Here is a 25,271-nt window from a genome sequence, read left to right on the forward strand (position 1 = left end):
GAATCTCACCCACTGGCTCCCACAGGACTTCAGCCCAAACTTCGCTTCTCCCACCACTAGGCCCTGAAATCAACAGGTTTCCCTGAACCACAAACACCCCGAGATGAAAGTAGAACCCCACATGTGAAAGCAAAAGCCACTGAAAATGTGGGGAGAGGCCTCTGACCCACTTGCACCTCAGAGCCCAAGCATGTCTTTGCCACTGTGCAGAGCTTAAGGTTTGCTGAGAGCTGACCTCGGTACTTCCTGCTGCTGCCTGGTGTTTGTCTGGGCTCTTCTCTCCCCTTTCCCCCCTTGAGTCCAAGAAAGAAGCTGGAAGACCAGGAGAAGGAGTACACAGCTAGGAAGAAGCCAACCACCCCCTAATCAGGACTCTTTCCTCCCCTTCTCTCCCTCCACCCCCACCTTCACTTCCACCCCATGCTTGATCTAAGTTCAATATAAGTAAAAACTTTCTCTGGAGATAATCAGTTCCCCATCACTGGATGTCTACAAGGTGTGGGAGTGGGGGGGGAGCCTAGATGACCCACCACTGGTCAGGGATCTGGCAAAAGAGGTTCCCACTCGGAATAGGTTGGACTCTGGCCTCTGAGATAGCTCCACCTTGGAGATTCTGAGGCACCACCTCTTGCCCCTTGCCCAGGAATCAGGATTGAGGTGGTTCTTAATATACCCCCCAGGGAGAGGAGACCCACATACTGAGGACCAGAGCAAGGCAAAGAGAAGGCTCCAAAAAAAAGAGAGACGGCTCCTCTGAACCCTGATTGCAGACCAGGTGTCAAGGTGGGGACTGGCAAAGGGCCCTGCTGGTCAGCCCAGGACAATGCTCTTTCCTTGACTTTGGACATCCCCCGCTTCTCTTCCCAGTGCTTAATCCTTTCAAGCCAAAATGATAGTTTAACCCAGGAGAGGTAATTACAGATGGGGTGGGAGGGACGAGCAGAGGGGGAGAAGGGGGGTTGTTCTTGGCCCCTGCAATCCTGGGCAGTCCTGCCAAAGCCTCGTCCCAATAGAAATCTCCCTCCAGTCACACCAGAGCAGCACTTGGGAACAAGAGTCGGAGGGGCAGGAGGAGTCGGAGGGGGAATGTCCTGGGCCCCTGGAGGAGGGGGCCCCCCACAGCTCTGACATTTCCGGCCTCCAAGGGCTGAACAGATCAGATGGTAAGGCTAGGGCTCTGGGACGAGCCCAGCCCTGTTCCACTGACTAAGTTTTCCTCTACCAGTGTAGGGCAGCCCTCAGGGAGCTAGGGCTAGGGGCTCCCAGAGCCGCCATGACCTTCGCCAGCCTGCTGGAGCAGCTCGGGGGCCTGGGGCGCTTCCAACTGCTGCACATCGTGGCGCTGGTGGCTCCCATACTCCTGACGGCCTCTCACAACCTCCTGCAGAACTTCTCGGCAGCGGTGCCCCCACACCACTGTCGGCTCCAGCCAGTGCCCCTTGGTGCCTACCAGACAGGGAACCTCACCTCTGAGACCCTCCTCCGGTTGTGGGTTCCACTGGATGGAAGCCACCAGCCTGAGAGGTGCCAGCAATTCTCCCAGCCCCACTGGCAAAGCCTAGAGCCCAATGACACAACTCACAATGGGAGCACCCCCAACACCGAGCCCTGCCGAGATGGATGGACCTATGACCACAGCGAGTTCAAGGCCACCATTGTGACAGAGGTAATGAGGAACTGGGATGGACACAAGCCAGGGCCCCAGGGAAGAGCCATTGCAGCCTAATGGAAAGTGACACATTCAGAGTCAAATCTCAGCTCAGCTCTTTACGACCTGAGTCACTTCGGCTAAGTCCCTTCCCCTCTCTGGACCTAATTTTCCTCATCTGCAAAATGAGAAAAAGTCTTTCCTTTCTTTACTAAGTCAGTAAGTTGAGAGATGCTATAGGATTAACCCTGCTTGACTTTAACAGAGCATTTAATCATCTGGCAAAGATGGCAAGGCGAGATCTACTTCAGAAATAGCTGAATAGCATGACCCAAAGAGCAGCCCCTAATGGTCTAATAGCCACTTGGCTTGGGGGGGGGGGTCTCCAGTGAAGTGCCTCAGGGGTCTGAGCTTGCCCCTGTTCTGTTCAACATTTTTATTAGAGACTCCACTAAAGACAGAGATAGCACACTTCTCAAATGTGCTGAGGAGCCAAAGTCAGGAGGGATGACTAATAGAGGACAGAGTCAGGGTTCAAAGAGGTCCTGACATGGCTGATTCTAAAGAGGTGAATTTGTTTAGAGAAAAATGTAAAGTTGTGTGCCTAAGGTTCAAAAAATAACTTTCACTGGTCAAAGCTGTGGGAGGTCTGGCTAAAGAGCGAGTGATCTTGAAAGAGACATTGTGGGTTTCATGGATTCTAAGGTTAAAGGTGAGGGTGATGTGGCAGCCCAGAAAATCCAGAAACAGGAAGCTGATGGTGGCTCTCCACCCTGGTCAGTTTGGAGCATTGTCCTTAAGGAAGAACTTTGGTGAGCAAGGAAAGTAAAAGAATCAAATACATGCCGTGTGAGAACCAAAAAAAAAAAGGAATTAGGAATGCTTAGCTTGGAGAAGATTCAGGGACTGTGTTCAAGGATCCAAAGGGCTGTCATGAAGGAGGTTCATTATGCTTGGTGCCAGGGTGCAAAACCAGGAGCAATAGGGGCAATGACAGGAGCAAATGGAGGCTCCATGTCCATCAGAAAGAACTTCACAACCATGACAACTGTCCCCGAGTGGAAGGGGGCTGCTGCCTCAGGAGGTCATGTGCTGCCCATTGCTGGAGATCTTCAAGCCAAGGCTGTATGACCATCCCTCCAAAGCAGGTGCAATCCCCCAGGAGGATGAAGATGTGGGGAAGGGAGGGGTAGGAGCCTCTGGCAGGGGATAGGCACCGAGGAGGGCTGAGACAGATATAATGTGGGACCAGCAGAGGCTTGGTCTAGAGCAGAGTCTTCAACTTTTTCCACTCTCGACCCCGTTTTGCCTGAGAAATTTTTACACAAGCCCAAGTATATACGTATATAAAATAGGAATACAGGGGGTGGCTAGGTGACGCAGTGGATAAAGCACCGCTGGATTCAGGAGTACCTGAGTTCAAATCCGGCCTCAGACACTTGACACTTACCAGCTGTGTGACCCTGAGCAAGTCACTTAACCCCCATTGCCCCACAAAAAAAAAAAATAGGAATACATAACCTTGTACTGTTGCCAAAGTTTTCTCGACCCCTCGCATTCAGTTTAAACCCACAGTTTAAGAAGCTTTGGTCTAGAGTACTGTCACAAAGGAACCATGCCTCCCTAGAGATCAGTGCTCAATATCTAGGGCAAAGCTGCAGTCGCCCCTCCCTAGTCCCAGCTCCAGCCTCAGTAAGAATCTTCTGAGTCAAAAATAAAATACCTTATATGTAAAAAAAAAAAAAAAAAAAGAATCTTCTGAGTCTTCTCCTTTGGGCCATTCACAGCACTTAAGTCACCTTCCTTTCACTCATTCTGCCCTCAGGCTAATCACCTCTGGGCTCTTCTGCTCAGGTGAAAGCTTCCCCACCACCTTTTATTTCTTTTCTTTTTTTTTTAACTTTAAAAAATTTTTTAAATAATAAACATCTTATTTAAAGTTTTGAGTTCCAAATTCTATCCCTCCTTCCCTCACTCCCCTGCCTCCTCCTCCACAAGCACTTATTAAGTGCTTACAGTATACCAGGCACCAAGTTAAAGCCTACAGAGACAAAAGTGGCACATTCCCTGCCTGCAAGGATCTAGCATTCTGATGGAGCAGAAACCTAATTGAAAAGCTTGGGGGAAGGGCAGCTAGGTGGCGCAGTGGATAGAGCACCAGCCCTGGAGTCAGGAGTACCTGAGTTCAAATCCAGCCTCAGACACTTAACATTTACTAGCTGTATGACCCTGGGCAAGTCACTTAACCCCAATTGCCTCACTTAAAAAAAAAAAAAAAAAAAGCTTGGGGGACTATCCAATGCCTCAGCTTGTGGGCCCTTTGCCTGAAGGATTCCTGGTCTTCCTAGTGGAGGGCATTTTGTAGAGGGAGGGGAGAATCAGTATGGGGCTTTGAACTCCCAGCCTCTCCCCGCTACCCCTCAAGCTCTTATCCCCCTTTCTCTGAAACAGTGGGACCTGGTATGCGACTTCTGGAAACTGACCCAGATGGCACAATCCATTTACATGGCCGGGGTCCTTGTGGGAGCCATGGTGTTTGGGAGCTTGGCAGACAGGTACTTACCTCAGGAGAGGGATGGTGATGCTCCAACCCCTATCTCAGACCTCTGGCCCAAGACCTCCATAATCTAAACCCCCTAACTGAGCCCCGGGCTGAATTCAAATTCTCCACCCCTCTTCCCCTACATCCTTTGACTTTCCTTCTGAATTTTGATCCTTCATCCTCAGCCTGTCCCTTAGGACCATGATCCCTGCCTCCTTACCTCCTGTCCCCATCACTGGCCCTGCTCATGCCCTGTGGTCCCTGGTCACAGTTACCCTCTATGACCGGAGCCTCAGTAGGGTACCCTGCTGCCCCTCCTCACTTCCCTCTCACTCTCCTGACTACAGACCTCTTCCTTAGGGACAGCCTGCACTAACCCGGTGTACCCTGATCCTCTGCTCCCTCCCAGGTTCGGTCGGAAGGCCCTGTTGAGCTGGTCCTACCTGCAACTGGGGGTGGCAGGGACCGCCACTGCCTTCTCCCCCAATTACTCCACCTACTGTGCCCTTCGCTTTCTGGTTGGGATGGCTGTCTCTGGGATCATCCTCAACTGCATGTCTTTGGGTGAGTGTCCCAAACATCCCCCCATTCCCACCCAGTAAGTCAACAAGCATTTATGGAGTATTTACTGCATACCAGGGAATGCTGGGAACAAATGCAAAGAAAGGCAAAAAACCGGGGTGGCTGGCCTCAAAGAGCTCACAACATACAAACAACCAGAGCAAACGAGATATGCAAAATAGACAGAAGGTAACCTCAGCAGGAAGAGAGCTGGAGGAAAGGCCTTTGGCAGAAGGTGCAATTCTATGCTGCGTCTTGAAGGAAGACAGGGAGGCCAGGAGGCAGAGGTGAGGTGGGAGAACCTTCAAGGCATGGGGGACAATAGTTGGGGGAGCTGGATGCGAAGGTCGATAGACCATAGGATATGGGGAAGAAGACCAGAGAGGTAGGAAGGGTTTGCAAAGCTAAACAGAAGGCTGGATTTGATCCTGGAGGCAATAGGGAGCCATTGATGTTTATGGATGGGAAGAGGAAATAGGGGTGATATGGTCAGAACTAGGTTCCAGGAAGGTTTCTTTGGCTGCTAGAGTATGCCCTGGGGGGGGGGGAGCCTTGAGGCAGGCAGACCAACCAGCAGGCTATTGCACCAGGTCTGGATTCAAGATGGAGTCAGATACAACCACTTAGCACCACCTGGGTGACTGGGCAAATCACTATCCCTCTCAGGAGAGGCATCGCAGGATCACAGCTATAGGTCTAGGAGGAACCTCAAAGGCCATCTTGTCCAACTCCACTGAAACACAAAGAAGCAAAGGAATTTGACCAGGTCATTAAGTAGCAGAGACAAGATTTAAACTCTGTCCTCTGAGGACAGAGCTAGGTCTCTTTCCTGCCTCCAGCAAGTCCTGGCCAACTGTCCAGGCCTGGCCATCAATGCACTGTGAGGTCTGTTGACCAAGGGACCTCGGCGGGTTCAGAACACTTCCTCATCAAGGCTGGTGATGACTTTTTTCAGCTGCCACCACTCTCAAAAACCATCGCCCAAGTTAGAGAGAGGTTGCTATCTGTGTCAGTGAAGGGCTAATCCACACCTGCAAAACCACAGACCCATGAATCATTGAAGAATGTTAGGTAGGTAGCTGCTCACTTAGGTGCAAGGAGCCCTGGAATTGGAGTCAGAAGACCTGAGTTCAAATCCCATCTCTGTCCCTTACCAGTTACATGACTTTGGGCTTATAGCCTCCATTTGCCTCAGTTTTCTGAACTGTAAACTGTAAAATGGAGATAATAATCACCCCACATCACAGGGCTGCTGTGAGAAACACATGAGCTATTTGTAAAAAGGGCTTATCATGGCACCTGGCATACAGTAGGTGCTATATAAATGCTTGTTCCCTTCCCTTTCCTGCCTCTCTGGGCCTCAGTTTCTTCATCTGTAAAACAAAAGGATTTCTAAGGTCCCTTCCAATTCTAAATTATATGGGCTATGGCTTCAATTAATATTGATTGAGGGAACTAGGAGCCAATTTTGGCACTTTTTTTTTTTTTGGTGAGGCAATTGAGGTTAAGTGACTTGCCCAGGGTCACACAGCTAGTAAGTGTTAAGTGTCTGGGGTCGGATTTGAACTCAGGTCCTCCTGACTCCAGGGCCAGTGCTCTATCCACTGCGCCGCCTAGCTGCCCCAAGGAGCCAATTTTGCTTGATAGCTCTAGGCCTACTTTCCCCCTGAATCCCAGGGTTCACCCCCACAAAACCATTCCATTTAAACCCAGCCTCATTTCCTCCCAATCCCGTCCAATCCTTGGTATCGTGCTACAATTGTCCGTCTACAATTGCTTCCCCTCCCCTTCCACTCCCTTCATTCCTCATGTATCTCCTTTCCCCTTGCTCTGCCTGGCCCTTACCCCTGTCCCCACCCCCACCCTTTGAATGCAGTGTGCCTGGGCTCCTAAGTCTGAGTTCTGATCCCCCTCCTTTCCCTTACCCAGAATTCTCAGGAACAGCAAAATCTGTTTTGGCACCGTGGGGTTCCCTCTCTCACCTAGGGCTAAGCTATGCCCTGAAGGCTTAAGCAGGGGTAGAGGGTTCTCTGATTACTGTAAATACTACCCTGTCCCCTCCTGGAGTCCTTGCCCTCATCCCAGCCCTCTCTAGGCAACTTCATTGTCCACCCCCCCTTCCCCCCAGGCCTTGGCTCTAGCCCAGAGAACACACGTGGCCCAGCTCAGCTCTGGACCTGTTAACCCTCTGTACCCAGAGCCCAGGAAACAGCTTTGGAGAGCTAGGTTGAGTGGCAGGGTACAAGGCAAGAACCTCAGAGGTCCAGTCATAGAATGTAGTTAGTCTATCAGCAATGTCCAGGCTCAGACGTTGATTAGGGCCAATGACAACAAATATGGAGGGAATTCCTTGCCCTGAGGTAGAGGCCTTTTGGGCTAACTCCAGGGGCCTTAGGAAAGGCAGACATAAAGAAGGGGTCTTGAGGAAGGGGAAGGACAGGACTTTTAGGTGAACAGAACCCTAATAACTTGTCCAGGAAGTCAGAACAAGTTGGGGGGGGAGGGAGTTGGAAGGGATAGGTGGATACCCTAGGAGTCAGGAGTAGGAATTAGAAAGAAAAGGAGTAAATCTGGGAAGAGGGATCCCAGAGATCCAACTGGGGCCCAGGATGGTGGGGACATATGAAAATGCATAGAACATAAAATATCAGAACTGGAAAGACCTAGAATACAAAATGCCAAAGCTGGAAGGTTCCCTAGAACATAGCATAGCAGAGGTGGGAGGGATCTTAGAACATAGAATATTAATGCTGAATTTAAGGAACCTTCAAACTTAGAGTGCTACAACATAAAAAATAGGCTCTTACAGCTGGAAGGGAACCTAGAAAATTGCCTGTCTGGGTTGGGAGGGACCTAGAACAGAGAATGCTGAAGTTGAAAAGGACCTTAGAACCTAAAATGATAGCATAGAAAACATACTGTCACAGAGTTGGAAGGAACCTAAGAGAACAGAATGTCAGTGCTAGGGTTCTAGAACTTAGAATTTCACCACAAGAGGGACCTTAGAATATAGACTGTTAGAATGCAGAACCAAAAATGTCAGTGATAAAAGGAGCCTGAGATTAGAGAATGCTGAAGCTGAAAGGGGCCTTAGAAAAAAAGAATGTTAAAACATAGATGGTGGGGGCAGCTAGGTGGTGCAGTGGATAAAGCACTGGCCCTGGATTCAGGAGGACCTGAGTTCAAATCTGGCCTCAGACACTTGACACTAGCTGTGTGACCCTGGGCAAGTCGCTTAACCCTCATTGCCCCACCAAAAAAAAAAAGGACCAAAACATAGATGGTCACAGGTGAGAAATTTTAGTAATGGTTTAGGTGGACCTTTGTATTGAATGGATAAGGAAACTGAGGTATGGAGGAAAAACTGTTTCTCTTCTCTCTAGTTCTAGAGTGGTCCCCCACCCGGACCCGCACAATTACGGGCACCCTGGTTAGCTACTCTGCCACTCTGGGACAGATACTCCTTCCAGGCCTGGCGTACGCCCTCCCCGACTGGCGCTGGCTTCAGCTCACCCTCTCGATGCCTTTCTTTGTCTTCTTCTGCTACTCCTGGTAGGTGTATTAATGGACAGCCAAACACATCATCCCCTGTTCCTATATCATACTAGGATGGAAGCCCTAAATTCAAGGATACAACTAGAGTTCTACTTCTATCTAGAGCTGGATTCCAGTCCTAACTAAAACTTGGGATTAGGGTGAGGGAAAGTTGCTGAAACTCTCTGGGCCTCAGTTTCTTGTTTGGGAAATTAGGGGGTTGATTTCAGGGCAGGAGCTTTCCAGCTCCCTATAGTACTACATGGTAGGTGTGTGTGAAGGGGGTGTAGATGTGGGTATGGGTGGTTCCCAGAGGTCAGGGAGGGACTGTGCCTCACCCCCAGCAACACTGATAGCAGCAGTGAACAAACTGTCGTTGTTCAACACATACTGGGTCTCAGTTTCCTCCTCTGTAAAAGGAGATGGTTGGAGATGATTTCTGAAATCCCAGAGGTAAAAACTGTTAACTATCAGCCCTTGTTCATGAACTCCCTCCCTACCCCGCCCCACCCCCAAGTCCCTGTGAGATGAAAAATGAAAAAGATGGAACTTGGCCCTTTTGGTTCTGCTAGGGAGAGACTGGTCAGTTGCTACCCATTGGGAAGGGGCCATATTGTGTGGCTGTCATTAACAGGTTGAAAATCTGAAGCTACTGCTCCCCTGTGGTGAAATCAAGGAGAAGAATTTCCCCCTGGGAATAGGCTGGGAAAAGGAGCTTCAAGTAACAATTGTATCTAAGCAATACTTTCGATGTAGTCAAGCTAGATTTTAACAAAGTATTTCCCATTGTTATCTATGTGGAAAAAAGACAAAAAGATGTGAGCTAAACAATAGTGCATTCAGTGAATTCAATGCTGCTTAGAAGGCAAGATCTAAAGAATGATCAGTCAGGAATGGTCTGGTGTCAACTCGAAAAGTGGAGTGGCTAGGGGATTTGTGCTTTGTTCTTCGCTAGTTACCATTTTAATCAATGACTTGAATTGTCGTTCAGTAGTGTCCAACTGGTGTGACCCTGGAGACCATACTGAGATACTGGAGTGGTTTTCCATTTCCTTTTCTAGGTTATCAAAGGTTAAGTGACTTGTCCAGGGCCACACAACTAGTCAATGTCTGAGGCCAGATTTGAACTCGGGTCTTCCTGACTCCAGGCCCAGCACTTTATACACTGAACCATCTAGCTGACTAGACACCTAGAATATGCCTTTGGATAAAGACATGGAATAACAATCACAAACAACAATACATATGTCAGTTTAAGGTTTGCAAAGTGCTTTGCAAATATTATCTCATTTGATCTTCACATCAACCCTGAGAGCTGGTGATATTGCTATTCTCATTTTACAGATGAGGAAATGGAAGGAAAACAGAGATTAAGTGACTCCAATCTCTGTTCCATCCACTATGCCCAGCTGCCTCTGGATAGAACAATATGATTCTCTCAAATTTGTGTGTATGAGCCAAGGGTAGGAGAGAGAACTAACAGGATGAAAAAGTCAGGGCCCTAAAAATTTTCAAGAAGAAAATCAGATGATATTTCATAGAGATAAATGTAATGTCTTACAGCTGGGTACAAGAAACCAACTTCCTCAGTAGGAGGTTAGGAAGGGGGAAGGGAGCTGACACTGTGGGACAGCTTCTCACCAGAAAACTATGGTAGACAAAGGACCTAATGGGACCTTGTCCCATATTCGTGAAGCTATAATGCCCAGACCAGGGGATGACAGTTCCTCTGTACTGTGCCCTGTTCCAACTCAATCAGGGGCAGTTCTGAGCCCGACATTTTGGGCAGGACATTGATGTTAGAAAGAGACAGGGAGGGTGAAGTGCTGCCAAAGAATCTTATATGTGAATTGTTTGAAGGAACTAGGAGTGCTTAGCCTGGAGAAAAGACTTGGGATGACAAGCTAGCTTTCTTTAAGTATTTGAAGGATTGAAATGGCAAACCACTCCAGTATCTTTGCCAAGAAAACCCCAGTAGAGTCACAAAAAGTCGGACACGACTGAAAATGACAGAACATGTGGAAAAAGGTTTGTTCTACCTTGTCTGAGGGCAAACTGGGTGGGAAAAGATTCCGAGTGTCAGAATTACCCTCCTAATGATGAGAGATAGCTCATCATCCCAGAGCAGAGTGGGCTGCCCAAGGAGGGGGAGAATTCCCTCACTAGAGTTCTCCAAGCCAAGGCCAGTGGGACTCTCAACGGGGGTGGTGGGTGGAAGATGTTTGTTCGGGAATGGCTCCGAGATACCGTGACCACCCAATCCTTAGGTGGTTTGCAGAGTCAGCACGATGGCTGGTCCTGGCTAGGAAACCGGAGCAAGCTGTCCAGGTGCTGAAGAGGGTGGCTCGAATCAATGGGAAGAAAGCAGAAGGAGAGAAACTCAGCATAGAGGTGAAGGAGTTGCCAGGGAAACCTGGCTCCCCAAAATACCTGGAAGGGGAGAGATGGGGGAGGAAGGAAAAGAAAAGGGGGAGGGAGAGGAAAAGAAGAGGAACCGCCACCTAAGTGACCCTGGGAGCGAAAGCCATGGTGTTTGGTCAGGCGATGAGCAGTCGGCCGGCTTTCTGGATCCCTCTCCATCCCCACCATACCCTGGAGGTCTTGTGTTGGATCTAACTCCAGGAGCCTAGAAAAGCCTCCTCTCTGTTAGGGGCCCCTTTCCCTCTGGCCCCCAGGGCTACAGAAGGAAGCCTTCCCCTAAATTCTAGCTCTCTCCTTCTATTGCCAATTAGGTCCTGAAGTCCCATCTTCAGAAAGAATTGGCTCTGGCTCAGGCCTCAGGAACCCCCTGGGACCTGATCCACACACCCACCATTCGGCGCATCTCCAAATGCCTGGCAGCTGTCTGGTAGGTGCCTCTGCAGGCTGGGGCCCCTGGGCAGAGGGACTCATGGACCCTTTATATGCTATTTTAAGATATGCAAAGATATGTAAACATTTATGTGACATTTTAAGATATGCAAAGCCTACATGACGTCGGGATGTCTGGCCACTACCCCCCAACAAAATACATTTCTCTGGTTTTTATTCTGTGATAAATATTGTCTGACAAGCCCGATTTCCCTTTACCCTGAAGGAGGGTTTAGAAAGGGGAATGATAGCTAAGAACTAGAATGTGTTTCTAGAATATGTTAAGGTTTGCAAAGCATTTTATTATCTCATTTGATCTTTCCAGTAACCCTATGAGGTAGGTGCTGTTGTAATCCCATTTTATAGATGAGGAAATGGAGGCTGAGAGAGATTAACTAGCAGCCCCAGTGCTATAGTTAATGAGTATCCAAGGCAAGATTGGAACTCCGGTTTTCCTGCAGTCAAGTTCAGGACTCTATCCACCGTGTCAGCTAGCTGCCACATTGATGTGGGCCTTAGCTAAATTCAGAAGTTTCTGTCCAGCCCTCAGATCACCACAGTGTCAGGGAGCAAATTCGAGAAACAGCTCTATACAGAAAAACCAACTTTGGAGCCAGAGGGTCTGGGTTCAAATGCTGTCACTCACTACCTGCATGGCCTTTGGACAGGCTGCCTAACCCTTCTGGGCCTCAGTTTCCTCACCTATAAATTCAGATCATCTCAGCTCTAAAGCTGGGATCTTGCCTAGTCATGAACCCCCTTCCACCAATGTAGATGGGCAGCCTTTCTACCCCTTCTAAATCTTAGGGATCTGCATATGTCAGAGGCGGGATTTGAACCCAGATCCTTAGGACTCTGAGGCTGACACTTGAGATGGCTCCTATTCCACATTATCTCTCAGATTAGAGCCACAAAGATGGCAGGAGAAATGGCTCGTGAGCCACTGGAGAAATAAAGAGGTAATCTGGCTCATGGACCATCCGGAGCTTCTGACCCTTCTCCATTCAGTTTGAGGCAAAAGTGTCCTATGAGTGGATGGAGACTCAGCACTGACAGAGTCAGAAGACCTGACTGTGTGACCTTGGACAGGTTTCTTAACCTCTCTAGGCTTCAAAAATTGCCGTTGTTGCTTGTCCTCGGTTCTCAAAGAGGACTGTGACATCGAGGTGAAGTCATGACTTGCAGTGAATTGGATTTAAGTGAGTGAGGGCTGTGCAAGTGTCTGAGGTGAGATTTGAACTCAGGTCTTCCTGACTCCAAAGCCAGTGCTCTACCCACTGTGCCGCCTAGCTGCCCCAGGCTTCCTAAGAACAATGAGAACACTAATATCACCTACCTCACAGAGCTGTTGTGAGGATCACAGGAGGTAATGAATGAAAAGCGCTTTGTAAACCTTCAAAGAGGTTTACATAACTGAGCTATGATCAGTATAAGACAGCTTTGCCCCAAACTGAATGAAGAAGAGGCACACCTCCCTGGGAGGGAGGCGCCCACCTCTTCTCCCCCCCAATCCTCTGGATTCCATTCCCTGCCCTGAGGGAGGCACAACCCTCAGCCTCACAGGAGACTCAGACTCCCCGTATCTCCACTCCTCTCCTCTCCTCTCCTCTCCTCTCCTCTCCTCTCCTCTCCTCCCCTCTCTTCCCAAAGGTTTGCCACCAGTTTCGCCTACTACGGAGTGGCCATGGACCTGCAGGGCTTTGGACTCCGGGCACACATGCTGCAGTTGCTGTTTGGCATTGTGGACATTCCAGCCAAGCTGCTCTCCACCTTGGCCATGAGCCGAGTTGGGCGCAGGGTAGCCCAGGTGACCACGCTGGTACTAGCAGGACTGGGCATCCTGGCCAACCTCTTTGTGCCTGCAGGTGAGAGTTCCTACCTCCTGCCTGGCCTGAAATAAGCCACTAAACGAAAGCCTCTCTGAGCCTTACTTTCCACTATTACCAGCCCCATTTTTCAGATGAGGAAACTGAGGAAGGTTAAATAATTTGTTCATGGTTACACAGCTAGCAAGATGGGTTTTTGAACTTAGGGCTCCCATAGTATACAGGTGTATACTATATGACTTCACTTACTACCTGTGACCCCAGGCAAATCAAAACCTCTGTGGCCTCGGTTTCCCCATCTGTAAAGTGAGGGAGTTGGACTGAATGACCTCCAATGTCCCTTTCAGCTCTAAATCCTTTTGATGTATGACCTTCCAGAGCAATTTCCTTCATTTCCCAGTGGTGATTCTCTCTCCTCATCCAAGAGGGCACAGAAACCACTCTAACCCAGATCATGGCCACCCAGAGGAACCCAACGCTGGCCTCCTGTCACTGCCCAGGACCTTGGTTCACACAGATGGACTCACAGTGTTGAGAGCTCAAAAGCATCTTAGTCCCTATCTAATCCAACCTACTCTTTGTACAGTTGGGGAAACTGAGGTGCCAATGGTTATTTTTAAACAGTACCAGGATTGTAGATTTAGAACTGAAAGGGACCTTGATACCCATTTAGTCCAGACCCTCATTTTACATAGGAGGAAACTGAGACCCAGAAAGATTAAGTGACTTACCTCAGGTCACAGGTAGGAAAACAAGCAATGTAACATAATAGATAGAGACCTGGAAGAGCTAAGGTTCAAATCCCACCTTCCCAACACCCAAGCAAATCACTTAACCTCAGCCCCAGTTTCCTCATCTGTAAAATGGGAGACAAGAGCACATATTTCCCTGGATTGTTGCAAGGATTAAACATGACGATACATGTACAGTTCTTTGCCAACCCCAAAGCTCAGTGGAAATGTTGGTTGTTATTATTATTGGATGACAAGGCCAGGCTGGGGGACACCCAGGTAATAAGGAGCCAGACTGGCACTAGAACCCAGGTGCTTTTCTGGGTTCTAGTCCATTAAAAATAATTTAATTCCGGGGGCGGCTAGGCGGTGCAGTGGATAAAGCATCGGCCTCAGGAGGACCTGAATTCAAATCTGGTCTCAGACACTTGACACTTACTAGCTTGTGTGACCCTGGGCAAGTCACTTAACCCTCATTGCCCCACAAAAATAATAATAATAATAATAATGCAATTTCCCCTAACAACATTTATTATGTTCCAAATTCAGCAAAGCCACCAGGCCAACCCTGAGCAACCCAAGGATTAGAAGAAAAGGAATTGAGTGGAGGACCTGAGAGAGGGAGCCAAGAAGAGAGGGCAGAGAGGGAGAGCCAAGGCAGAGGCCTCTTTATGCTCCCATGCATCTTCCTCTTGACCCCAGGATTTTAGCAGCCAACCCTAACTCTGACCTGGCCAGGAGAGCAAGGGAGGCATCTGAGTCCCTGCCCTGGGACCTTGGCACAGTGGTCTTGCCCTGAAGGAGACAGATAGCGAGAGTCATTCATGGGGGAGCCAAAGGCTGAGTTGGCAGAGGGAGCTCCTGTGAAGCCTAAGAGCTGGTATTCAGGGACCCCAAGTTCCAAAACTGGCCATGTGACATTGCGCCAGTCCCAGTACTGTCATCTGGAAATCAGCACAAGCAATGCCTATGTTTTCTGTTTTCTGAGGCTTTGAACGATGGCACTAATGGGACTGAGCTGAGCTAGAGGGCCTGTGGGACTGGGCTGAGCTGCTTCCCACAGACTCTGTCTATCCATGCATGGGCATTCGAGTACACACACACACACACACACACACACACACACATACACTCCACACGCCTCCAGCATCTCATCTATGTCCTTTCTCAGAACTAGCTGCCCTTCGGACCACTCTGGCAGTGTTAGGGAAGGGCTGCCTGGCTGCCTCCTTCAACTGCATCTACCTCTACACGGGAGAGCTGTATCCCACAGCCATCAGGTAGGGGAGTGAGGCCCCAAGGCAGCTGAATGCATGGGCTGGGGAGCCAGGGTCAGACTGATTTCTATAGCTGAGGAGCCATTTTCCAGGTGCCCTGGGGGAGAGCAGGCAAGGTAGGGAGAAGACTGAGGCAGGCTGACATTTAAAAAGGACCAAAGAGAGAGAGAGAAGATGGAAGGGTCAGGAGAAGGGGCTTTTTCATGGGCACACCATGGGATGCCGGTCTCTGGGGCTTCCCTGGCAAGGCCACGCTTCTTGGAATGAGGTTGGGAACATGGGAATGGGTGGAACACCTTCCAACCTGGGCAGAGCTAGGGAGGTCAGCTGGCCTAAAATGAGGAGATCCAGAGCACTGGCCTTCATCTCCAGTGACAAAAGTGAGGATGAACTTCCAGGGCCCTGCTCCATTCAGTGGGGAGCGCTCCCTCCTTGGTCCTCAGGCCTCTTCTCTCATTTCCCTCATCCTTTTGCCTACAAGACTGGGAGTTGGGCCCTACGGGGGTTCAGTGACAGATGAGGCTGGGCCTCTGATTCCTCTCAGGGGATGTTTTAAAACTTGGGCCTCAGCCAGGAGATGGGAGCCTAGTGTGTAGAGGGCAGACAGTTAATCTGCTAAAGCCTCAGCCTCCCCTCCCCGCCCAGGCTATGCTGGTAGGAAACAAACAAACAAAAACAAACCAGTGCTTGGGATGTGGGGAGAGCTGGGTGGCCATGGTGATGAGGGGGCTCCTACCTGAAATTAATGTCCCTTCTCTCCTCTGGAATTGGATCCCTTCCCAGGCAGACTGGCCTGGGGGTGGGAAGCACCATGGCCCGAGTTGGGGGCATTGTGGCTCCCCTGGTAAAGCTACTGGGTGAGCAGATGCCTCTGGTGCCCCCCATCATTTACGGTTCCATCCCAGTGCTCTCGGGCCTTGTGGCTCTTGGGCTGCCGGAAACCAGGAACCAGCCCTTGAAGGACACAGTGGACGAAGTAGAGAACAGGTAAGTAGAAGCTTCTTCCTTCCTTGGCTTGTCCAAGTATGCCCTCCTTTCTTTTGAAAAGGCTTCCCCACTCACTCCAGACTATCTGGCCCTTCAGGCTTGCCCGGCAGCAGGACACAGACCCTTAGGAGAAAGCAGTCCTCCAGATGGTGGCCAGGGACACCGGTAGAGACACCAAGTGACCAGAGGATGTCTCTTAGGCCCACGGCCACATTGCCTGGCCAGTGGGCCAACTGGGAGACAGGACCCCTGAGTTCTGTTCTGTTCCTGGGACTTCAAGCACCGCCTGGCTCACCCACATGCCCCCTCCCCACACACACACACACACACACACATCTGCTGCTGTGCCTGGGGCCTGGTCCTCCTCAGACAGGAGGAGGAGATGCCAGCTGCTGCCAGGTCTCCCCACCTTCTCACTGGCTCAGCCTCCCCCACACTCAGCATCCTCCCCCATCTTCCATCCCCCTGGGTCTGAAAAGCTGGCCCAGAGTAGCCCTGGAAACAAGGCTGAGCCCTTGCTACAACACACCCCAGCAAGCAGTTTCCAGGCTCTTGCCTTGGTTTCCCCTTTGGCAGAACAGAGACAGGAGACAGGGTTGTACCCACATTAGGTGGCTAATAAAGGGTCTTCTCTAATTCTGCGCCTTGGCTGAGGGCCTTGGCTGAGGGACCTTGCCTCGGCTCCCTTTAAAAAACCTGGGCAGCTTCACTCTCCCTCCTTCTCCATGCCACTGGCCGAGAGAGGAGAGGAAGGAGGCAGCGCCCCCTTCCCCTCCAGACCTGGGGAACATGCAAAGTTCAAAGCAGAAATCATAAGAATGGGGAAGGGGAAACTCCGCATTTGGGGCCTCCATCTATCCGGTCCTTCATACAACCACCCCACCCCCCCAGTTCTCCCTGGCTTTCCTCTTCCATAAGGGGCTCAGACCTAGGGCGTGCCCGGTGGCATTGGCCAGGCTCTCCAAGGCCCAGCAGGCAGCCTCCCCTCCCCCTCTGCCTCCTTCCTCCCAGCCCCAGCCATGGGCCCTAACTCGATTGTGCCCATTAATCTCCACGCTGCCAGACTCGGCAGGAACAGTAAACAGGCGGCCTCCGAGGCCTCCAATCAGAAGAAATTACTACCCCAGCTGCACTCGGGTCAGCTCCAGGGTGCGGAGGCAGCGCCCATGCGGAGCAAGGGGTGGGGTGGTCTCCCAGCCCCTCCAGGAGCAAGGAGCTGGAACTGGGGGAAAGGTGATGAGTGGCCCGGGACTGGGGCATAGCTCTGGCCTTCTGGCAAGGGTCAGACCACGCTGTCCAACCTCTACTCCAAGTGTTGCTGACCTGGGGAGGGGGATATTGGCTGGAGGGGAAGGGGCAGAACGGTCAATTGGATAGACACCCAGGCTGGGTCCAGGCACTCAGAGTCCCCACCCCCAGTCTGCCGAAGCTAGCTCAGCCCCCGCTTCCGCCGGTGTCTGGACCATCCCCAGCGCCCCCCGACCTGGAGCGGCCGAGGGGGTGGGTAATGATGGAGATAGTGAAGAGGGGCCTCGGCCGCGCGGGGCACCCCACGCCCACTAGGGGGCGCGGCGGGAGGTGCCTCCGCTACGCCTCGGCGCTGTGCTGCTCGGCCGAAGCAGGCGGGCAGGAGCGGCCGGCAGCCCGGCGCTCTGGAGGTGAAGAGGAAAAGGTGGAGGGAGCTGCTGGGGGCCCCGACGCCGCCCAGGTGCTAGGGGCCAGGGCCCCGGCTCTGCCAGCCCCAAGCCGGGCCTGACGTTGGAACTGAGCCCCGGGGCGCGGCGTGGGGGACCACCCCAGGTAAGTGTGATGACGGGGGGGGGGAGGGAGTGGGGGGTCTTTTCCCCCTGAACCCCGCCTAGGGGTGGGCGCAGAAGAAGGTACCGGGGCCAGGGCAGTGCTGTGGGCTGGACCGGGGTGGGAGAGAGGGGCGCAGCAGAAGGGTCTGAGCAAGGCAGGGCTGGACCACCCTACCCCCTCATCCTGCGCCCTGACGCGTGAGTTTTTAAGGGGCTGGGGGCTCGGTCCTCCGGATTCTCACGCCCCCAGCCCTAAGCTGCCCTCGGGATCTTGGGCTGGGTAGGGGCAAGGGTGGCGGGGGAGGTTCGCGTGGGCGGGGGTAGGGAGAAGGGAGAAAAGCGGCCCTGGGCGCACGCCACTCCCAGCCCCCGGGGTTCTGGTTTCTATCTAATGTCTCATCTCCGGCGGCGTGACCCGAGGGCGCTAAATCTGCGGCTGTCTGGACCGAGGGAATCTGAGTTTAGCTCCTCGAGATCGGGCGTCGGACGCTTCCGCACTGGGTTGGAGAGGGCAGAGAGCTCGGGGAGTTAAGGGAGCCGGGAGCTGGAACGCACCTGCCCATCCCCGCCCGCCCCCACCCCAAACAGGGACAATGGCAAGACCGAGCCTCAATCGGGGAAGGGGCGGGGGGGGGGGGGGGGGAGCGGGTGAAAAGCCCTAACCTAGGACTCGGGATATCTGGATTCGAGCCTCGGGGTCTATCAATAACCCGCTGCGTGACCTTAGACGAGTCCCTTTCCCTCTGCACCTCGGAATCCTCAACTGTGAAATAAGGGTCTGTACGTAAGAGCCCCTCCAGCTCTGAACATTATGACTGTGGAGAAAACTCTCGGCTTTGACCTTTCTCACAGGTCCCGCTCTACAGCTGTAGAAACTGAGGCTAGGGGATAATCTGTGAGTCCGCGTAAATTTAGAATTAGGGTGCTGCCTTCCAGCCTAGCCTGCAGAGAGACGTCAAGGGGCCGTGACTGTGGCCTAGGCAGGAGCCCAGACTGCCAGGATTGGGGGCGCAGGCTGAGGCCCGGAACCTAGAAACTCACTCGCAGCTGGTTTTACTATTGTCCTATCCCCTCATCAGAGGAGGGATGGGAAGGGAGTGGAAGGGGGACAGATCTCCGCCACCCCACCCCACCCCCCTTGGATCTGGAGAGAAGGGATTGGGAGGTCAAGACTGCAGGGAACCACCCGGCCGCCACCACCTTTCCTCTCAAGTTGAACGCATTTTTACTGTCCCCAGAATAGAACCCGGTTCCTGAGTCAGACGCTCTCTTAACCCCGCTAGGGAATAAACGCAGATTGCCTGACCTTACACCCTTGGTGCCCAAATCGGAATCCCACTCGAGGGGCTTGGGCTACCAGAGCTGGAGAAACGACCTTCGGAGGCCTATTTCTTCAAGCAGAATTAATGCCATTGCCTTAAAATCGTTGGAACATTCTCCCCTTGACCTCTCTGGAGGAAAAAACAAAAACCTCTCCAAATTCAAGCAAAAGCCGAGAGAGAGAGAGAGAGAGAGAGAGAGAGACAGACAGACAGACAGACAGACAGACAGACAGACAGAGACAGAGACAGAGAGAAGCCAAACACTCCTCTAACTCCCCGGCCTTAGACGGTAAAGACTGAAGGCCGAGCTCAGCTGTCAGAGAGGGCTCTAAAACGCTAAATCCTAACCTCGGGAAGGCTCAAAGGCAGTGGAGGAAAAGACCTCAGCCCTGCTCCCCTCCCAATCTATGAAATGGGTGTTTAAGTTTAGAGCTTTGAGGGCTAGTCAGGCGGAATTAAGGGAGGGCTGGGGGGGGGGGGCAAGTCGGCGGGGGCCGAGGAGCCAGTCCCCTTCAGGAATCGGAGGCCGCTTGAGGAGGGGAGAAGCTAGAGCACTCACCCCGCCCCCTACCGCTCGGGCTGCGCCCCTAGAACGGGAGGGGGCGAGGAGCAGTATGGGGGTGGGGAGAAGCGGGTTCGTCATGGCCGCCGGCTGGGGAGCAGAGGCGGGAACGCGGGGACATGGGGAGAACAAGGCCCGTGGGCAGGAAGAGAAGGGAGTGGGGGGTGAAGGAGGGAGCCGGTCTGCGTGGCCACCTGTTGTAACCTCCTTGCGGTGAGAAAGCGCTCGCACCAGGGATCGGCCTCCTTCCCGTGGGATCGGAAGATTTAGAGCTGGAAAAGACCCTTAGAGGTGATGGGGTCCAATCCCTCCTGTCACCAAGGAGGAAACTGACCGGAGGAGAAAGGACTTGCCCAGGGTCTCGTAACAAAGACGTAGCCGAGCTGGAATGGATTCCAAATCCTTGCACCTTGCTTGTCTCCAAGGGAAGGGCAAGGGGGTGAGGGGCAAGGGGTCCGCGCCTTCTCCCTGCTCAGATGAGAGGTCCTGGGAACCGGGAGGCCGGGAGCTGACGGGAAACGTTTTCTGGGAATCTCTCTCGACTTCAGCAACAGCTCAGCGACCAGAGCTCGTTTGAAAAAAGCAAAATACTTCAAGATTCCATTTTAGGAATCTTTAGGCGGATGCTCCGCAAAGGGCCCTCCGGCCCTGGGCCTAGACCTGGGGACTTGCAGATTTAAGGGACCTTAAAAGATCAATGTCCTCACCTGTAAAAGGAATGGATCGACCTCTGCTCTCTCCCGAATCTACGATCCTAGGATCTAGTCCATCCCTCTCCTCTTGTTTTTACAAACGGGGAAACTGAGGCCCAGAGAAGGAAGGAAACTTCCCAAAGTTCCACAGGCCACAGCGCCAACGAGATTCAGAACCTAAACACCCCCCCCCCCCGTGCCTTGTCCACTGCCCCAGGACTGGGCCAGTAGGGAAGGAGGACAGAACCAGGTGGATGCATGTAGCCAAGTCCACCAGACAGCTGGAGGCGTGCTGGCCACGTACGTGGAGCCCTTGGGTCGTGAGGCTTCCTTCTCCCTCTCCCATTCTCCTACCCCCAGCCCCCTGGAGCTAGCACCCAGGATGGGAAATAAAGGTGCAAGTGGGAAGCATAGTTTCAGATCCACCGCAGGGAGTTTGTCCCGGTCCAGGGACCCAGGGGCCCAGGACAGCCTACGGGTTTGCGGGACCCTCGCCCTGCAGCTGCGGGGCCACCTAGGAGGAGAGTCGAGAACAAAGCTCCTGGTTCTGTCCGAAGAAGCTGGGCCTTAGGATTGGCCCTGGCTGTGGGAGCCCAAGGCTCTGAGGAGAGGTTGCCCGCCCTTCTCTGTCTCCAGGCTGACTCTAGTAGGGCAGCCAGAGACCTGAGGGCCAACGAGTACCTGTTCTGTGCTGACTGGGACCGGAAAGCCTCCCGAAGTCCCAGAGCAGAGGGACAGGCCTGTCCCCCGATTTCCAGAGCTCTTTTTCAGTGAGAGTACCAGCCCCATTTTACTGAGGCCCAGTGAAAGGGAACAAGAATTTAGGGGCCACCCTCCGTGTCCTAAATGCTTTACAAATATCTCTTGATCCTCACAACTCCAGAAGGTAGGCGCCATTATGAGCCCCATTGTAAAGTTGAGGAGACTGAGGCTAAGGGACCCGGCCCAGGTCACACAGCTAGTAAGTGTCTGAAGTCACATTTGAACTCAGGTCCTCCTGAATCCAGGGCCGGTGCTCTATCCACTGTGCCACCTAGCTGCCCCAGCCAGGAGTTTTCAAGGCCCAGCCCCCAACAATATTTTATTAAGCAGCTTACTCCTGCCTCCAGGAGCTCATTTTCTCACACCCTGACCACCGGGAAAAGAGCAAGCATTTATTAAGTGCCTACAGATGTGCTAGGTAGGCACTACGCTAAGTCCTTTGTAAATATTATCTCATTTGATTAAAAGGGATGGAGAAGGAGGGGCAGTGTCCCAGGGGCTCCTCCCCCATCCCTGGCATTTCCCTGTTTCCAAAGGCCCATTTTCACATCCCTGAGAGATTAAGTTCAGCAATACAAACGGTGTTACCTCCATTTACAGAGAAGGAAACTGAGGCTTCAAGATGAGAGATGATTTGCTTACAACTAGTAACTGACAGGACCCAGACCTCTTGAAGCCACCTCAAGGCTTCTTTCTTAGGTGCCCCCTTGACCCCCCAAAATCAGGACTCTGTGAATTCTGGAGCTCCAATGTCACTACCCAGAACCCCATCACATCTTCCCCAGGTCCCTGTGAGGGAGGGCCGGGCAGCCTGACCAGACCGTCCCAGCACCACACTGAACTGTGTTTCCTCTCTTGGCTACCCAGATCAGGCCCTAGGTTGGAATCCCACCTGTGCCAGGTGCCACAGGTGTGACTCTGGGCAAATCCTCTCCCCTTAGTGGATCTCCATTTCCTTCTCTGTAGGAGGGGACTGCTCATGTGATCTAAACCCTGTGATGTCCCTAACACTTAGCCTCCACCCAGGAGCCCCAGGGCCTGTTTGAAATGGCCGTAATGAGCAGTTTATAATTCTCCAATCCCATCTGTGCCCCCAAGCATCATGACACTGTGTTAGAGACACCCACAGTTAGAGAACTGGGACGCTGATGGTCCTGAATCCTGATTCCACCACTTCCTAGCTGTATCACCTTTAGCTAGTCATCTGACTGATCTCAGCCTCAGTTTCCTTACCTGTAAAATGAAGTAAATGGACTCTTTCAGCTCAAAGCCTATGAACCCATGTCCTGGGGGTCCCACAATGGGCAAACTCCTGTCAGGCTGGGTCCTCCTCTCCACTCCAGGAGAAGGAACAAGGCCCCACAAGGTGTCAGAGGCAAAGCCAAGACCACCCCCCACCCCCAGGAGCCCAAAGTAGCCAGGGCTGCTTCCTCTCTGCAGGAGGAGGAGACAGACGCCAGAGCACCCAAGCCTGCATTTCTATTTCAGTCTTTCTACCGCCTCTGCCCAGGGGGTGGGGGTGGAGAGGAGCGAATCCCTTCGGAGTCAACCAAAAATAGCCATTGGAGGAGGTAATGAGCAGGAATGGCCACTGCCCCTGGGCTGTGCCTGCCCCGCAGGCCCACACAGCTCCAATGAGCTGCACCCGGGCTGCAAGCTCTCGAAAGGCCAGCCTCTTTCCCCAGCAGGCCCCTCCAGCTGCTGACTTAAACAAGACCATCCCTAAGTACCCAAGGGGTGAGCAGCAGGAAGGAACTGGATGCCTGAGGCAGACAAATCACCATGTCCCGCCACAACTCAAGTGTGCTGCCTTGGGCAAGTGATAACTAGCCAGGAAAATGTAATACTTAAAGGTTCGCAAAGCCCTTTATGGATCTCGTTTGATACTCATAGCCTTTGAATGCTCACTCTTATTATCCCCATTTTGCCGATGAACAAACTGACAAGTTAACTGACCTAGCCATGGTCACCCAGCTAGTAGATGTCTGAGGTGAGATTTGAACTGCCTACTTGGCTCCCAATCCGGGGCCCTAAACCAAAGTTCCCGTCCCTCTCTCTTCCTGTTTCCAGGCCCCAAGGGAGTTAGACTAGATGGTCATTTGGCAAGAACACTAGGAGTCCGGAGACCTGAATTCAAATCCTGCTCCTGACACTGTATGACCAAGGACAAGTCATTAGCCATTCGTTTGAAGTGGTTGGACTTGAAGTAGCCCCTGACACTTCAACAACAAGTTCTGTCATCTCTAAGGGGCCTTCTGGATTTAAATGCTTTGATTCCTGAATTGTCGGTTTAAATGATGTGAGCAGAGGAGAGAGTGACTCTGAAGAGCAATGCATTTGTTCTGAGTCACTGCTGGCAGAGCCTTGAAGTCAGGAAGACCTGGATCCAAGGGCCTTCCTCTGACCCATAAGCTGTGTGACTCTGGTAGACTTGATTAACCTATCTGTGCCCCCAGGTAGCTGTCTAAGGCTGGTCATTGCCAACAAGTTGTCAATAGGCATCAGTGGTGGGCTTTTCCATGAAGTGTCTCTACTCAGGAGATCCCAGGTCTGGACAGCTCCTGTAGGTACTGATCCAGAAGCCTGCCTACCCATGAAAGAAAGCTCCCCAGAGGCTCCTCCCCATGGTGAGGGGAGGGTGGGGGAGGAAGGCTGCTTTTGAAGCATCCTTCAGAATACAAAGAACCAGAAGACCTGAGTGTTCAGGGTCCAGGTCTGTGACTTAATGAGCTGTGTGATCTCCAACCAGTCCCTTCCTGTCTCTGAGCCTCAGTCTCCCAATATGCCAAATAGGAGATTGGATTAGCTAGCCTGGCTCTAAGGCTTTTTGAAAGGCCCTTTCCAAGGTGATGAGAGAAGAGGAAAAAGTGAGCCTGGGGTAGGGATGGGAGAGGCTTGAGGAGCTGGTGACCAGGGTCAGCTTCAGTCTAGTAGGACCCTGTAGAGACAGGAAGGTAGGAGACTGAACTGGACAGGGCTGAGGGCTTGGCCACTCTATTTTCCCCCTCCCCCCCCCCAATCTGCACCTGCGCAGCCTCTTCTAGGATCCTTTTGTGGCGCAGAAATGCGTTCGTGCTGCGCTCTAGGCTGCTTAAAATAAAATAAAAAAATTAAAAAAAAAAAACTTCCCAGCCTCCCTCCCTCCCAGCTAAATCTGGCTCTGGTGCGGGGGAGGTTCAACTAGGGAGGGCGGCAGGACCCGAGCTTGAGCTAGGCGATGAGGATGGAACCTCCAAGCCACCCACGTTCCTGCTGACCCTTGAGCTCTCCCCTCTGCCCTTGATGGTGCACCTGGCTCAGTGTCACCATCTGTTAAACAGAGAGGCAAGTTCTTGGGCCTGCTCCTGATGTTTCCACCCTCCCTCAGCCCCAAAAAAGCACCATTCTTCAGGAAGAATCATGGAATGTCGGCCTTGGAAGGAAGTCTTAGACACCATCTGATCTAGCCCCCTGGCTTGAGAGGATCTGGGCTGGTGAATGTCAGATTCATGCAAGGTCACACACCTGGGGACCCCCAGAGCCTGAGTCTTGTTCCCAGCCAAGCATAGATGGAGGGATCCCCAGGCTTCTCTAAGAATCGGTCCCCTGCCTGCTCCAAGGCTCAGCTCCTGGGCTATTTACCCTTCATGGACAGAACTCAACTTTTCCCATCGATTGATAGTTTCCTCTCCCTCCCCTTCCAACCATCTTGTATTCGCTTTTCTTTTTCCATGTTGTATCCCTTCCCATAGAATGTAAACTCCTGGAAGGGAGGGACCCTTCTTCCTTCTGTCTTTGCATCCCTAGCACATGGCACAATGCCTGGCACATGGTAGGTGCTTATCAGATGCAAGTGTGCTGGCCTGGACAGGCTGGCATAGGTCCCAGGGAGGCTGCAGGAAGCAACAGTTCCAGCTGCCCTGGTGTCAGAGGACTCAGGTTCGAGTCACTTACAAACTGTGTTAAGCCAGACATGAGTGACAAGAAGATCTCTAAAGCTTTCTCCCTCCCCATCCCCAATCCTGTGATCCCTGAATATCCAGATGATGGGAGAGAGAAAGCCTTTGTTCCCACCCCCAAGGTAGGGCTTAATGAGAAACATCTGTCATTTAGAGAGAATAAGAAAGGACAGAGGGAAAAGGCACTAGCCACCAGTTGTAAACGTGGGTGGAGAAGTATTCTCAGGAAGGCTTGGGTCC

The 25,271-nt window shown here is 52.2% G+C and overlaps 1 protein-coding gene across 2 annotated transcripts; it reads left to right on the top strand.

Annotated features, from left to right (window-relative positions):
* The first annotated feature begins 1,006 nt into the window (after nucleotides 1–1,006).
* Nucleotides 1,007–16,592, top strand: LOC122731531 (solute carrier family 22 member 6-A-like). 2 transcript variants are annotated; one of them, XM_043971698.1, is made up of 10 exons: nucleotides 1,007–1,666; nucleotides 4,100–4,203; nucleotides 4,600–4,754; nucleotides 8,135–8,303; nucleotides 10,553–10,676; nucleotides 11,018–11,133; nucleotides 12,786–13,000; nucleotides 14,864–14,972; nucleotides 15,875–15,956; nucleotides 16,054–16,592. In XM_043971698.1, the coding sequence occupies exons 1-10, from the start codon at nucleotides 1,274–1,276 to the stop codon at nucleotides 16,123–16,125; spliced, it is 1,539 nt and encodes a 512-aa protein (XP_043827633.1). In that variant the 5' UTR covers nucleotides 1,007–1,273; the 3' UTR covers nucleotides 16,126–16,592. The 2 variants fall into 2 exon arrangements, with proteins under 2 accessions (XP_043827633.1, XP_043827632.1); XM_043971697.1 differs by having other exon boundaries at nucleotides 1,008–1,666; nucleotides 15,753–15,956.
* The last annotated feature ends 8,679 nt before the right edge of the window (nucleotides 16,593–25,271 follow it).

This window comes from Dromiciops gliroides, chromosome 6 (assembly GCF_019393635.1).
Source record: "Dromiciops gliroides isolate mDroGli1 chromosome 6, mDroGli1.pri, whole genome shotgun sequence".
Classification (NCBI taxonomy): domain Eukaryota; kingdom Metazoa; phylum Chordata; class Mammalia; order Microbiotheria; family Microbiotheriidae; genus Dromiciops; species Dromiciops gliroides.

What these genes read in the sequence shown, in the direction of transcription:
- LOC122731531 (XM_043971697.1), top strand. Translation starts at nt 1,274, where the DNA reads ATGACCTTCGCCAGCCTGCTGGAGCAGCTCGGGGGCCTGGGGCGCTTC. An exon ending in AGGCCACCATTGTGACAGAG is followed by an intron (nt 1,667 to 4,099) that starts GTAATGAGGAAC and finishes TCTCTGAAACAG; the next exon opens with TGGGACCTGGTATGCGACTT. An exon ending in GAGAGAAACTCAGCATAGAG is followed by an intron (nt 10,677 to 11,017) that starts GTGAAGGAGTTG and finishes ATTGCCAATTAG; the next exon opens with GTCCTGAAGTCCCATCTTCA.